This window comes from Oryctolagus cuniculus, chromosome 2 (genome assembly GCF_964237555.1).
Source record: "Oryctolagus cuniculus chromosome 2, mOryCun1.1, whole genome shotgun sequence".
NCBI classification, from domain to species: domain Eukaryota; kingdom Metazoa; phylum Chordata; class Mammalia; order Lagomorpha; family Leporidae; genus Oryctolagus; species Oryctolagus cuniculus.
This window is the reverse complement of record NC_091433.1, coordinates 46,751,710-46,767,289: the sequence shown is the minus strand read 5'-3', so window position 1 is coordinate 46,767,289 and position 15,580 is coordinate 46,751,710. Positions and strand designations below refer to the sequence as shown.

Here is a 15,580-nt window from a genome sequence, read left to right as displayed (position 1 = left end):
CAAGACCGAAGACTATCAGAATAATACTGTTTTTATAGGCTGGCGCTGTGGCTCAATAGGCTAATCCTCGGCCTGCGGCGCTGGCACACCAGGTTCTAGTCCCGATCCGGGCACCGGATTCTGTCCCGGTTGCCCCTCTTCCAAGCCAGCTCTCTGCTGTGGCCCGGTTGTGCAGTGGAGGATGGCCCAAGTACTTGGGCCCTGCACCCCATGGGAGACCAGGATAAGCACCTGGCTCCTGGCTTCGGATCAGCGCGGTGCGCCGGCCGCGGCGGCCATTGGAGGGTGAACCAACGGCAAAGGAAGACCTTTCTCTCTCTCTCACTGTCCACTCTGCCTGTCAAAAAATAAAAAAAAATACTGTTTTTACCATGTTAGATGCATAATTGACTTATTCAAGTCCAAATTTAGTGGATATCTCAAACTCTTTTTTGAACAATCAAGGGCGTTTAGAAAGCTTTAACTCTGAGCTGGCCCTCCTGCCCCTGTCTTGGTCATAGTTGCTCTTGTTTTATGCTCGGTCAGTGCCGGCTTGGACAACTTTCCCATGTTTTCCAGTTTCTTTGCTGATCACATCTTACGTCTCACTTATTTGTCTTGACTCCAGTTTCTTTCTTCCTAAAATACCCCCTGTAATAGTTCTCTCAATGAGTTTGTGGTAAACTCGGGATTTTTTGGTGTGAAAATATCTTTATTTTGCTGTTTATCTTGAGCACTGCCCTATCTGATTATAGAATTCCAGGTTGACAGTTATTTTCTCTTACAAGTTGCTATCATTGCTTTTTTTTTTTTTTTTTTTAGAAATCTGCCTCAGGTGTATCCTCCTGTGTATTAATTGTCTTAGACACTGTGGTATCTAATCTGCAGTTTAACTTATCTGACATCTTCTTAATTTTAATGCAAAGATTTTTTTATTTATGAAAGTTGTATTTGGATTTTCTCCAAATTATCTTGATTTCTTTTTTTATTATTTAATTTTTCAGTTTTTTAAAAACCAGATACAATATAGTCTGTAGATGCAGTTCTAAGAATATAATGATTTTCCCCTCCCTCCCTCCTCCCTTCCCTTCTTGTTTGCTTTTGAGATAATAATTTTTTTAAAGATTTTATTTATTTATTTGAAAGAGTTACAGAGAGGCAGGGGCAGAGTGAGAGAGAAAGACAGATTCATCCTCCAATTCACTCCAGATGGCTGCAATGTCCAGAGCTGCGCCAATCCGAAGCCAGGAGCCAGGAGTTCCTCCAGGTCTCCCACATGGGTGCAGGGGCCCAAGCACTTGGGCCATCTTCTACTGCTTTTCCAGGCCGTAGCAGAGAGCTGGATCATAAGTGGAGCAGCTGGGACTCAAAACGGCGCCCATGGGAGTTGCTGGCACTGCAACCCCCACTACGCCACAGCACCAGCCCCAAGATAACAGGTTTTTAATTGGTGTTGCAGTCCAGGGCTTCATTCTCCACTAAATAAAGTATTCAACAGGTAGATTCTGATTTCTTTTGATAGAATCCTGTTGTGTTAATTTTCAGAGCCTTCTTTTATGTCTTTAATAATCTTAAGCATACTCATGTTTCATTCTCTTTTTGCAAGTTCTTTTATGAATGTTTTTGGAGAGTTCCAGTTTGCTACATTTGCTTTGTCTTCTTATAGAAGCTTGTGTGCCTGTCTAGGGATGAGCTTTGTGATTTGGGGTTGTGAGCTCATCTTTAATCTGAAGCGTCTGCTTCGTTTTGGATTGAGGAAATGACCCTTCGAGTGTGTTTAGTGTTTCTCCTGCCAGGTATCATCCTCGTGGCATTACCAGCGCAGGCTCACCTTGTTGTTATCATTGTTTGCATCACATCTCAGGGCCTTCCCGCTCATGCACAGAGTTTAAGTTCAAATCCAAGAACTTGTGAAGGCAGGCCTAGAGCTATGAATTTTTAGGGCAACTTTTTTGTTGCTGTTGTTTCCTTTTAGTGCCTAGCTGAAAATGCACTCCTTTGAAATCTCTCAGTCATGGTGGGTGGGTTTTTCTGTAGTTCATTTTTAAACTGAAGATGTATTTAGCACATCTGCGCCCCCAAATTTGTGTAGGGCCAGGGAGCATCTCGTCTCTCATTTCCCACCCACCATAGGCCTGAGGTCTCGGGTCTTATTGGATAAACCCAAGTCTCTACATCACCAAGATCTGCAAGTCCTGTGGAGCAGCCCCCGCCCAGAGTCTCAGCTGGGAGCTCCGTCTTCCCCGGGACTTGCGAGGAGGTCCCCACTCCTGGAGTCACCTGTGTTTGTTGGAGTGTAGGTGGCACAGGTTTCTCAGGGCACCTGTCCCAGGGCATTGCTTTCACTTTGCTCATGACATCCTTCCTGGTTCTTTTCTCCTACAGGGTTTTCTCACCGTGCATAAAGTCCGTGAGATGGGTAAGAGACATTCCTGGGGCAGAAGGGAGACAGGTGGGCCACGTAAGGAGCCAACTGAACACGAAATGACTGTTTTCCCTCTGACTGCTGTGGGCAGAAGCCCCGAGCTTTCCCGCCCTGAGCTATGCCTTCCCCAGCAAAGACCCCCACAGAGTAAATAGTGCTCACCCTGACCCCGGGCCTGATCACATGGCCTCAACTTCCTTTGCTCTCGGGAGCTGTGCATTCAAAATCTTAAATAGAGCTGGGAGGAGTCTCAGCATTTATCTGGAACAGTCCTGCCCACCACGGGTAAGAACCCAAACCCAGGATAGAAAACTGACCTCTGCACACTCACCAGGGATCCAGGAGACAGGACGGGCCAGATCCTGGATGGAGGAAGGGGTGCACGGGCGCTTCCTCCACCCAGGCGCTGTGGTCCAGTGATTTCTAGTTTCTTACTGTGATGACCTTCCTGTTCTCATCCCTTGGGTGGGTATCAGTGAGGAGTTAGAGTTAAGATCTGATTGGAGTTCATGCCTCCAGCACCTAGATGCAGTATTCTTCCCCCCATCCCTTACTCTCGTCCCCATGGCCTTGCTATGATTCATTTGTGTCTTCATTAATAATGATGACCGCTCCCACTTGTTTGAGTACCTACTGTATACATCAACCCAGTGCAACCAAGCCTTCAGTCATATGATTTGTAATCCTCATAACATTCCTAAACTTACCAGTATTGTCTCTGTTTTACCAATAAGGAGAATGGGCCCCGGAGGGTTAAGTAACTTGTCTAGTAGAGCCGTGCTGGGGTTAAACTCCTCTGACTTAGAGAGCCATTTGCTCCAAGAATGTCTCCTCCCTTTCCTCTCTTCTTCATCCCTCAATTCATTTATTCCCTTGGTCATTCATTCTTTCATTCATTCACTGCTCAAACATTCCCAGCACACACCTGGTGTGAGGCAGGGGCCGAGTTCCAAAGGGCTGCAGGTGCAGAAAGCAATTTCTGTCCTTGGGGAGTGCATGATCGCAAGGGGAAATGGAGCAGCAGAAATGAAGTGAGGGAAGCAGGTGGCGTGCTCTCAGAGGGGCACGGAGGCCAGGCAGCAGGAGAGCCGGCCTGTCGGGCATGCTCTGGGTGGCTTCAGCACACAGAGACACCTGATCGCACACCTGATGGATATATTACACAGGAGTCTAGGGTGCTGGCTCTTGTACTTCCAAGGCTTTGTGGCTTTGTGAGTGTGAAAATGGTGAGCCAGCCCTGTTTAGGTGGCAGTATTGATACCCCCAGGGTCCCCTGTGTTGTCATCACAGACCCAGGAGTATGGACACACAGTGTGCACCTGCAGACAGGATAGGAATCCACAACAAGGGCACAGTGGCAGGGTCTGTGGCCTGAGAAAGGCAACAGGGCACCTGCTCCCTGGCCTGGATTTTCTTCCTGACCTTTGCGACCACTGATGAAAATTCCAAAAATCTCAGTGGAGATTATCTCAGAAGGGATGTGATTAGTTAAGCAGTTTAGACAAGGTTTAGTGTAGGGCTGGCTGGGTCTACACACAACTGACGCCTGCGGAGGTGGCGTCTTCCTGGAACTGGGAGCACGCGTTTGCAGGAGGGGCACGTGGGTTTGTCCCCCAGCGGGGACAGCAGCCAGGGGAGCTGAGACACCACAGTGCAGGATGCATGCAGGCTGCAGAGTGACAGTGAGGTCACGAGCCTGGAGCTGAGCAGGAAGAAGTGAGCTCAGAGTGGACCAGGAAGGGAGGCCATGATGCAGGCGAGCGGGCGTCTTGGCTCTGAGACCTGGTGAGCTGTGAGCAGCACCCGGGCGGGACCTCAGTGAGGAAACCCAGCTTAGAACGCAGACCTCGGGCCGGGGGTGGGAGAGGAAGCAAGCGGCTTTTGCAGGAGGACTCTTTGTGAAGACCCCAGCAAATCCGAGCCTGAGCAGGATCGTCACCGAGGAGGAAATCCAGTTCTACGTGCAGCAGTTCAAGAAGTCTGGTTTCAGGTAAGGAGAGAGCAGTGCCTCCAGCGCGGGGGGAAATGACCAGTGGAGGGGTCCTTTTCAGCTCCCAGGGCTGGGGCAGGTTCCCAGTTTCCCTCCTCCGCAGTCTCCGTGAGTACCCAGCTGGCCTCTGTTTGAACGCCCCCAATGACAGGAGGCTCACTACCTGCCGGTGCTCAGCCCGCTCCGGTTTGGGATGGCTTAGCTTGCTCTCCCTGGTGCCTGGGGACACCCCACGGGACAGAGGTTTTTGTAAAATCATCTCTGGGTTCAGAAAAACACAAAACCCATATAAACTTGAAAAGTGCAGGCATCATGTTTTTTTTACTGCCTGTGGATGTGCTGTCAGGAGGGGACTTTGCGCTGTGTCCTGGTGCCCCTTCCTCAGTGGAGTCCTGGGGGGCAGTGATGGTGCCTGGAGGGGGAGCTCCTGCTCCACAATTCACCAGCCTGTGGTGCACCATCCCCTGGAGGACATGTCACATCCTGCGGCAGGACCTGCTCCTGGGTGTCCCCAGAGCACTTTGGAGTCTGGCAGCCCTCAGCCAAGTTCCCTGTCTCTGCGGGAGGCCTTGCTGAGTTGGCTTGGTGGGTGTGCTGGGCGCTCAGTGCCTGCCCCTGCCGAAGGCCTTACTCGGCCCCCGTGGCAGCTATGTGCAGGGCAGGGTCCTCTTGAGGCCTGTCGCACAGTCATGTACTCAGAGCTTCCCTGTGTGTCCTCTGATCTGCTCCCCAGGGGCCCCCTGAACTGGTACCGAAACATAGAGAGGAACTGGCAGTGGGGCTGCAAGGGCGCCGGGCGGAAGGTGAGTGCCGTGTGTGGTGTTGTCTGCCTCCCTCACCCCAGTCCCAGGAGCCTCCCAGCTGGCGGGGCCCTGGGTCCCAACTGCTGCCTTCCTCCTTTCCCTCTGGGGTTTCGGAAGTGACTCCACTCAAGGATATCCTCTTAGGACCTCTCTCGCTGCTGCTTCCCCTGGAACGTTCGGGATTTTCCTTGGGGGTGGAGCAGGAGTCTGTGCAGCAGCCCCTGCGGCACTGGTCAGAATGCCCAGGTCAGGGCGGCAGGTGGCCCACGGTAGCTGCCAGAGGTGACATGCATAATGGAGCCCCTGACCATACCGGAGCTCTCGGTGTTCTTGGAGCCACGGGGTTTTGCTGTGTCACCCTGAACACACAGGTCAGACTCCGAGGCTGTGTCTTCATTGTCAAGCAGAAAATGAGCTTCTACTCTCTGCATACACACATTTCAAGTGTTTAAAACCTCAGGGAAATGTATTTGCCCCAAACAGGATCCTGCAGGTAGCCGGGCCTCCATGAGCTTGGGTAGCAACTCTGTCTCATTGCTTCCCTGTGAGCGCCAGGCAGCCTGCAGTGCCTTGGGGCCACCACGGTGAGTCAGATAGGACCCTGGCCTCCTGCAGGTAATTCATAAGGCCACAGAGCCTCCGACCTAGTGGTCGAGAGTCAAGGCAGCCACCTCTGATCGCTGTGTGATGCTGGGAAAGGCACCCAGCCTCTCTGGCTGTCCTTTACCTCTCCCTCAGTGTGGACACTACGACTCATGTCTGACGCATACGGAGGTGGTGGAGGGTGGAAAAGGAAAACGCACGTACACTGCTAAGGGCAGGCCCTGGCACTTAGGAGTTGTTCAGTTAACGGCCATCATCGTCACTCCAATCTGTGACCGACAGAAAGTACCAGACTGCAGGCTGGTAGACAAAATTGCTCAGAGTGTGGCGGGAAATGGTGAAGAGGCAGCGGGAAGGTGAACGCCAGCCATGCTTCCTCTGCGACCATCAGTGAATCTTCCTCCCCCCACACCCTGCCGCAGCCCCCCAGTCTCCTCCAGTGCCCACACTGCCCATTTACGTTTGGGCGTGGAAAATTGTGGCATCCCAAAACCCCAGGACAGCCTCAGGCTTCATTTTAGCAGGGCTTGAGGAGGGCAGGGAGGGCAAAAAGTGACCGCCCAGCGCCTTCCCCAGGGCCGGGTCGGAGCTGCCTAGAATGGATAGTCATGGTAGAGTGCGAGGAAGAAGACCTGGGGGCTGTCTCTACCTTGTTGCATTCCCTTCGCTTGTCAGCAGGCAAAAGCGAAGTCATCTTGGCTGCCTTGACTGTCACGGGGACAGCAGCGGCGGCCGCGCCCTTGCTCTCCGGAATCTTGCCTGCGCTTTCTTCAGGTGTCCATTTCATTCAAAGGGAACCTTGACCTTCACCCAAGGGCATTTTTCCTCCCCTCTGGTGCCAGCACTTCATTTCATTTCCACAAACCTCAGTTCCCAAGCTCGCGGCCACGTGTTGTTGGGCAGACTCCTCCATACGCTTGACTCAGTGCGTTGCTGAATCTGTCATTTTAAGCATCTGCAGTCACCACTCCTTCGTGCTTGGCGAAGCTGGGCAGAAACAGCCCACCCCGCAGTGGCACAGCAGGGGTCTTTGCAGGGGAGGGGGGGGGTTTGTAATGGGGGAAGCCGCACAGCATGGAATGAGGAGGCCCTCTCGTGGGGAGCTGGCAGTAGGAGCACTGAGGAGTGCTGGCCACACTTGTCGCCTGCTCTGCCTCCCCAGATCCTGATTCCGGCCCTGATGGTCACGGCGGAGAAGGACCCCGTGCTCGTTCCTCAGATGTCCAAGCACATGGAGGAGTGGGTGAGGGGATGGCCCTGCCCGGGAGTCCCTGGTGCACCCTGGGAGAGAGCACGGGCTCCCAGAGGGGAGACGGCAGCGCCAGACACAGCTGCCCTGGCAAGGGCTTTGTGGGGTTCGTCACTGCCACCTCTGCAGGCAGCAGTCCCAGCGGAGGCACTCATTCGATGGCTCCCTCCCTCCCTAAGTAGTGCAGGGCTCCTGGGGGGAGGGGTGGCGGATGGGGTGCAGAGAAGGCGACACTCCCCCACCCCCCTGCAGGTGGCATCCCCTGCTTGATTGCACTAATCTGAAACCAGAACTATTTGCATTCTGCCAATTAGCTTTCTGGGTGGGATTTTCTTTCAGATCCCACACCTGAAAAGGGGGCACATTAAAGATTGTGGACACTGGACCCAGATGGAAAAGTAAGGAGATGGGGGTCCCTGGGGTGGGGGACTCCCTGCTCCACCTCCCTTCACTTCCTGCACGTCTGGCTTCGCAGTGTTGAGTGGGGTCCCGACGCGTGTGAATTGCCTTGTATTTCCCTCCCAGGCCCTCCGAGGTGAACCAGATCCTCACTGAGTGGCTGGACACGGACGTTAGGAGCCCACAGGTGGTCTCAAAGATGTAGGGCTGGTGCCAGCACCAGCAGCACCCGCCCTTCCATCACGCACCTCCTGTAAGCAGCGGCGTTGTCCTGAATGGGCTTGCCGCCAAGAGTAGGTTTCTTTAACTGAACTCAATCCAATGTGATGAATTCATGTGCGATTAATTCTGGGTATAAATGGGTCACTTCTTTGTCTCTCTGAGGACAGTGAGTGTGTCCTGGCTGGGGACAGAATGCAGCTGCCGGGTGGTGGTTTCTCTTTGACAGATCAACTCAAAATCGGTTCGTTTGGAAGCATGTCAGTGGAGATGGGAAGCCGTTCCTCAATAAAGCTCACTCAACTGTGCTGCTGCCGCTGGTGTTCTTGGGTAGGCAGCATAATTGTGCTAAGAAGGTGCCTCTTTGGAGGGGACAGCTGCCCTGTGCTGTTGAGCCTTGCTGTGGTCCCCAAGGCACTGCAGCACCCAGGCCAGCGCCGTATAGGGGACTTCTGGGCAGGCACAGTGGTTTGTCTGGTAGAGGAGCCGCTAGCCATGGGCAGCCCACGCTTCCTCAGCACCACTGGCTCACATACACATGCATCCCTTCAATGCCGGAAATGCGCTGGCCAGCCCGAGGCAGGGACTTCTGTGTTCTGCTTAAACTCAATAGCTCCGCCGGTGCTGCGGCTCACTAGGCTAATCCTCCGCCTTGTGGCGCCGGCACACTGGGTTCTAGTCCCGGTCAGGGCGCCGGATTCTGTCCCAGTTGCCCCTCTTCCAGTCTAGCTCTCTGCTGTGGCCCGGGAGTGCAGTGGAGGATGGCCCAAGTGCTTGGGCCCTGCACCCCATGGGAGACCAGGAGAAGCACCTGGCTCCTGGCTTCAGATCAGCATGGTGCGCCAGCCACGGCGGCCACTGGAGGGTGAACCAACAGTAAAAGGAAGACCTTTCTCTCTGTCTCTCTCTCTCACTGTCCACTCTGCCTGTCAAAAAAAAAAATAGCTCCACAGGGCCAGCAGCTGCCTTGCAGCTCAGTGCACATCGACCCCATGTCCTACAGTGTTTGTCTTCCCCCTGAGACCCCATGTCTCATAACAGCAACCTCCCACCCCTGTAGGGTGGAGCCCTGAATGTTACAGAACGACCGCCCACCGTCCCCAGGCACTGCAGCCTGCCTGACCCCTGCTCACCCCCAGCTGGGTGCCTGTGACTCCCTGATTGCTGCCCAGTCTCCAGCGTCATGATCCTCAGGTGCTGCACATGCCACAGTGTGTCCTTGCCCTTGACCCTCTGCCCGTGCCATAAACCCTTTGCTGGGAACTGTCAATTTGCCAGCCCCTCCACCAGGTCCTCTGGCTGGTGCAGGCAGGATCCTGTACCGTTTTCCTGCGCCTCTCCCATGCAGCACTTCCTGCAGAGGAGGTGGTGTCCCCAAGCTGAGTTCCAAATTACAATAAGCCAGGTTGGCCAGGCCGTGAGGGTTTGTGTGAACGCCAGAGGGCCGCTCGACATGTCAGCAGCTGTCATTTCTTCAGTCCCCCGTGTGCCTGAAGTCTTACACCACATCTGATCTTCCAGACGGTCCTTCCCATTAAATGGATGGGGAAACAGGTTCAAATAACTTGCCCAGGGTCACCTGGTGAGCTGAGGACAGAGCCTGGACTCAGACACACATTGGTTCCAAAAAGACAAATATGTGACATACAGGGATGGCTGTATAAGCCAGATAACATTATTTTACTAACCGGATATGTCCAAATACATTCCCTGTAAGGGAGCAGACAGTATAATGGAATAAAGAGGAATCTTAGAACATTTTCCACCAGGAGGAGCACAAATAGGCACACTTGTTTTCCCTGCTGGATAAGGTTCAGATGTCCTATCTAGTCATCTCCAAAACCCCCAAAAATGCCTCCGAAAATCTGCTTTGGAGAATAAATTTCCAAGGAATCAAGTTCATAGCATTGCAGCAAAAATGTAACTAATGACAGAGACTGAAGGTTGTAAAGGCTTTTGGACTGGGAAGGTCTCCAGCTTGTGGATGAAAACACTAGAGCATCAGGAGCCACATTTTCTTGTCTACTGCAAGTTTGTGGTTGCTGTTGCGGCAGGCCGGGGGCGGGGGGGTTGCAGGAATAGACGGGGGAGATGCTTGGATGCTGTTCTAGATGCTAGTTCAAGTCCTAGATCCTTTGCTTCTGACCCAGCTTCCTGCTCTGTGCACCTTGGGAGGCACCTTGCGTTGGCTCAAGTGCTTGGGTCTCTGCACTCATGTGGGAAACCCAAATGAAGTTCCAGGTTCCCAGTTTCAGCCTGGCCCAGCTCTGATTGTGGGGGAGGGGGTGGCGTATTGGGGGGGGGTGAACCAGTGGCTGGAAGATACCCCTATCTCTCTCTCCCTCTTATAACTGTCACTTTCAAGTAGATGAAAATAAACATTTACAATAAATAAAAATAAATATTCACAAGATTATGTTGAGTTTTTTTTTCAAAGAATAGAGGAAGAATTAACATTTCATAATTTGTTTCATGGGGCCATCATGCTTCTGATAGAAAAATTGACAAGCTTATTATAAAAAAATTATAAAAATATTAATATAGATGCAAAAGTCCTAAGCAAATTAATAAAAATAAAAAAGTAAAATATAAAAAGTAATACAGTATGATCAAATATAGTTTATCTCAAGAATACAAGTTTGTTTCAACACTGCAAAATCAGTCACTTTAATTCATACTGTAGCAGAAAGTGGAAAAAATCATTTGTTCACCTTATTTAAGCAGAAAAAGCATTTGCTGAAATTCGATATCCATAACAAAAATGCGTCATGAAAATCCCAGCACATGTGTAATAAAATAAAGTTTATGAATTATAATTATATAAATAAAAATCAATAAAAGTGAAAAAGTCCCAGAATACAATCCCAGAGATTGCAAAATCCACGTTCAGGCTGCTTACTCATTGTTATTTTTCATCCAGATCTGTAAAAACCAAGTCACAAAACTTTAGCAAGTTACCAGGCAATTTTTGAGGCAGTGATCTTTCTAGATTCAAAAGAGAGAAATTTCTGAACATCCACTGAAAAGGTGTCCCCTTAGACTGAGCAGAGCCCACCTTCAATGGAAGGGGCAGAGACTCTGGAGACAAAGGAATAAAGGAGACAGGCAGGATAAGGGAAAGAACTTACCTCCTGGGATTATGGAAAGTGGCCACAAAACAGGAACAGAAACCAGCATATCCAGGAAAGGTCTTTCTTTAACCAGACCAAGCCTCTCGTCCTAATGCCATCGCACTCAAACAGAACAGAGACTGTACTGGTGTCTCATCAGACATGCAGTACCCAGAAGGCGCCACCAGAAAACAGGAGTCGACTTACCAGAGGACCTAAGGCCAACTGGTCAGTGAAGAGGTCGAGCCGAGCCTCCCAGATCGGTGAATCGGGACGCGGGGCCCTGGAACATCATCAGGGGGCACCTCCCCTATGGCCAGAACACCAAGCTGGAAAGATCAGAGCGAGGTCTTCCAGGAGGTGGTCTCCATATCTCGCTGGGGCCTCCAAAATGTTGTACGTGAGGGAGTGCAAACAGAGGGCCCCCACACGTTGATAAAATGTGATTGTCCCTTATTGCTGGCAACCGAGAGTGGGCTCATGCCCCAAAGAACTCTCGACCCCAAAGCCCAAAGCAACAGGGTTTATAAAGGCAAAAACCACAAAGAGGGGAGGGGGAACACATGGTTGAAAGGTCAAGCTGACCTAAGGTCTATGCAAAACTGTTAGCCATTACAATCTGGACAATAGACAAATTACAATCGTCACATTAATCCAGGTACAGCTTATCTGTTTTTAAGCTTGAGCGATCATGCCAGGGGGTTTCTATGCTCTGCCAAATGTGAGGTAGGGGACTGCCGTTGTCTGAGTTCTTTTTGATCATAGTTTCAGACCAGAGTCTCACGGTGGTGGTGGGGGGTGGGGTGGGGGTGTTTTCTCAAGATGGAGTCTCAGGAGCTCCAAAATGGAGTCCCTACTGTCAAGGTGTTACTTCATAACAAGTGCAGGCATTGACAGAGAAGAACTAGAATTTTCATGCACTTCTGGTAGAGGTATAAATTAATACCACAAATCTTAGAAAACTCTTGGTAAGTATCTATTAACACATACCCTGTTGTGATCCAGCAACTTAACCCCAGAAATATACCCAATGGAAATCCCTGCAAATACATACAAAAAGGTATGTGTAAGAACGTTCAAAGCCAAATGTCATTTCAAGAAGCTCAAACTATAAACAAAGCAAATGGTATCACCAATAAAATGGAAAAAACAAATGTTGTTCTACTCATTCAATGCATAACATAGGAAGAAAACAATGAGAAAATAACCCACCACTGTTACTATGAGTGGACCTTACAATCATCATATTGAAAGAAACCAAGCATCAAAGAACACATGGTGATTGGTTGTATTTGTAAAAAGTTCATAAACAGAAGACTAATCTCTGGCTGTGACAGGTGATGACTGTCAAGGAGCAGCTGGGGGCTGTTAGTGGTCTTGGATCTAAATCTGTAGTAATTACACTGGCTTGTTCACCACCTGTGCACCTGCGATTGACTCTCTCTACGTTCAATCACACGTCCATTTAAGAAGTGGGTATGAATTTTCCTGTTCCTTAGTTGTTTCTTTGACCTTGCATTTTGAAAATGATTTTGTCTCTTTTTCATTTTTTTCTGTTTTTTTTTTTTTTTTTTTTTTTTTTCCCCCTCCCCCTTGGGCGTCAGGTCGAGTCAAATGGAGTCCTTCACCTGCAATAACTTTAGGAGCCAAGGCTTCCCGGGTTCAGTAGCCTCTGGTCCTGCCTCTGCGCTCAGCCACCTGCCTCTCGCAGGGGGCGCGGCGAGGAGGGGTCACCTCGCGCTCCAACTGCCCTCTAGCGGCCCAACTGTCACTCCTCGGCCTGGGATCCGGACGCCAAGCCATGTTGCGAGTCCTCTTTCTGCTCTGCGGGCTCAGCGGGCTCAGGACTAAGGAGAGTAAGTGAAAACCCTTCCACTCCCGACTTTCTAAGAGCGACTTTCTAAGGGCGACGGCCGCCCTAGCCCTTTGCCTCGGTTACCCTGGAGGTCCCTGGGAAGGAGCCTGGCTGTGGGGCGCACGCTGCGCAAGCTGAGGCCCATCTGCACGTTGAAAATTCGCATTGGATGGTGCGGTGGGGTGGCGGGTTCCCACTTCTGAGCCCTGGGGAGAGGTGAGAGATTCCCTGGCTTTGGCGGACGCCCCAAGATGGGAGCTTTAGCTCCTGCAGTACATTTTTGGAGTTACTGAAGTCCAAGGCCTGTTCTGTGGTTGGAAGACCCGGATTTGGGATGATTTGTACCTTGGGCCCATCTCCCCAGCGTTACAACATCCTTCGCACCGGACAGCATTCCTAGAGCAATATACCTATTCCCCTCGTAATTCTAGAAAGAAATGCGAAAAGATAGTGAAACTGAGAGGCGGCATTTAGAACACAGGTTATGGATTTAGAGAGGAAATAATGAACGAAGCCTTTTAGGCGATGGGTTGTGTTCTGATGCAACATTTTATACTTTGCAGATTCCGAAAGGCTACACGTCCAGGTTACAGTTCCGGAGAAAATGCGCTCAGTAACAAGCGAAGGATTTGAAACAGAAGTAATGAATCATTACATTGTTCACATTTTAAAAATCACGTGACTATTTTGTTCCCAAGAGGTTAGCCATCTTTCCCCCATGTACAGTTGCTGGATTTTATATTTCTTTTCATGTTTTCTTGAAAGGGCTTTGGAAACTGAACCAGGATTAACAATGTTTCACGGAGGTGACAGGACAGTGGCACTAGCTATCTAGCTGTCCACAGCCCCAAGTCCCACCTCCCAGATGGTTTCCTCTTGGGTGTCTTCAAATACTCATTGCCTGATCCATCTATTGCTCTTCTCACTCACCAGTCTCTCTCTCTCTCTCTCTCTATATATATATATATTTTTTTTTAAAGGGAGCCTTACAGGAGACAATGATCACTTGAATTAATGATGTTATATTAATGATTTTTCCATCTTGATTGCAAAATTTTAAAGATTAAGACCATTCACAAAAATATAAAAAAATGATACAAAACAAATAACAACAATTAGCTTGTGCAGCCATTATTTAGTCAGGCAAAAAGCAATGGCCACATAGAATAAAAGAGGATTATAATAGAGATGGAGATGTGATTATGGTGAGATATGGAGGACAGATTTTTAATTGAACGATCTAAGGATTGAATGTGCCAATAAATTTGGAAACGTTGAGGAGATAGGCCATTTCATAGAAAAACAAATTCATGGAAAACAGAGAAATATGAAATGTCCAAGATTTTAAAAATTTGAAGCTATTATAAAAGCCTCTTCTCCTTCTTCAAAAATACAGAAATATTTAAAGCTAAGAAAAGCATAAGGTAAATAGTTTTACAAATAAAATATTTTATAAATGAAGAATTTTGTAAAAGTTCTTGTGGGAGGAGATAATGCCTAATAAATATGATAAGAGAAATATGTAACCTGATACCCAAAAGAAACTGGGACAACATGAAAAAATTCAAGCCAAATTTATTCATGATTGTATCTGCCAAACATAAACTAATACAGCAAAGTAATCTAATACAATGAAGTATTGATAATGGCCAATGATAAAATGTAATTTATACCTAAATTGATCCAATGATTGAGTCTTGGAATAACAATGAAGTTTACTTAAAAAAAAATCACATGAGAAACTGAATATTTACATAGCAATGAAGCAGATAAATCCCAAAGGTTGAGGGTGGGGGGTTTGAGGAAGGATAGACCAAAGGAAGATGTGTTGACTGAAAGATAGAAAGTTTTAATTAGACTTAAAGAAAAAATTTTAGTGATCTATTGCACTGCACAGTGACCAGAGTTAATGTAAATGTTTATTTCAAAGTTGATAGAATAGATTTCTGAGCTTGTCACCACACACACACACACACACGCACACACACAGTAAGTTGGTAGACAAAACATCACATTGTATAGTCTTGTAAAAACAATGAAAAACAACTAATTAAAAATACTCAAAAGGAAACATAATTGTGCAAGATCCTGTCATAAGACAGAATAAATCTTTACAAATTCATCTTTGCAAAGGCTCCTGGGTACTAACACTGTATGGGAAAAATATCCTGTGGAACAACCTATGAAATCAAAATTGCTGAATTTAAAATGAGCTTGAAGCAAATTTAGAACCTCTTTTATAATTAAAAAGGCCTCCACCTTGAGGAAGTGCTTGATCATCCTACCAACAGAAGGAATGGAATAGAACAGATTAGGAGAGGTGGAAGGGAGTCAATTTAAGAACCTGAATCTAAAAATCTGAAACAGACCAAGCAGGAAAAATTCTTTCAACTAGAGCTGTCTGTTTCCTTAGAGGAGAAAATAAAATGCTAGTCTGAAAATCAATCCTATTCTATATTTCAGTTGTCTGTCTACAGAACAACCATAGTAAATTATATGTAGTTCTATATCTGTAACTATGTTAACTTTTTCACGATGGATCTTTTAGCTGTTAATAAAACACCATTGAGAGTAGGACTGAGTTACCTACTGTGGGTCCTGCTGCACTATGGGCTATGGGTGTATTAGGCGAGTAGTCCTACCTTACAGAATGATGTCTTAACGGTTATTCCAAGGCAACAGTACTTTGATGCCTGATTATATTCCTTCCTTGAAAAACATCCACTGAGCACCTACTGTGTGCACTGCCTTATGAGAAAAGCAAAAATGAGGATTAAGTAATTCATGGGTGGGTAAGAAAGTTGGGAAGGCATAGGAGTAAATGCCAAATGCATGATAGATCCAACATCTCCAGACACCCTGGAAGTCACTAGCTGTTGCTTCCACACATTTCTGTTATGAGTCACTTGGCATGTTCAAGCTGATCTTCCGAGAGTATTCCAAATATG

At 48.5% G+C, this 15,580-nt stretch overlaps 2 protein-coding genes across 5 annotated transcripts in view; both read left to right on the top strand.

Moving 5' to 3' along the window:
* EPHX2 (epoxide hydrolase 2) overlaps positions 1 to 7,975 on the top strand; it is a 40,183-nt gene extending 32,208 nt beyond the window's left edge. For all 3 annotated transcript variants that reach the window (XM_008249288.4, XM_051831867.2, XM_070069654.1), the window contains 6 exons: positions 2,365 to 2,398; positions 4,292 to 4,394; positions 5,128 to 5,197; positions 6,963 to 7,043; positions 7,389 to 7,447; positions 7,575 to 7,975. In XM_008249288.4, the coding sequence (XP_008247510.1) occupies positions 2,365 to 2,398; positions 4,292 to 4,394; positions 5,128 to 5,197; positions 6,963 to 7,043; positions 7,389 to 7,447; positions 7,575 to 7,653 (426 nt within the window). In that variant the 3' untranslated portion in view covers positions 7,654 to 7,975. The remainder of the gene's footprint in view (positions 1 to 2,364; positions 2,399 to 4,291; positions 4,395 to 5,127; positions 5,198 to 6,962; positions 7,044 to 7,388; positions 7,448 to 7,574) is intronic.
* A 4,565-nt stretch (positions 7,976 to 12,540) lies between these two features.
* ADAM2 (ADAM metallopeptidase domain 2) overlaps positions 12,541 to 15,580 on the top strand; it is a 70,240-nt gene continuing 67,200 nt past the window's right edge. The window contains 2 exon segments of one of the 2 annotated variants that reach the window (NM_001082677.1): positions 12,541 to 12,633; positions 13,196 to 13,272. In NM_001082677.1, coding sequence (NP_001076146.1) covers positions 12,579 to 12,633; positions 13,196 to 13,272 — 132 coding nt within the window. In that variant the 5' untranslated portion in view covers positions 12,541 to 12,578. 2 annotated transcript variants of the gene reach the window in all.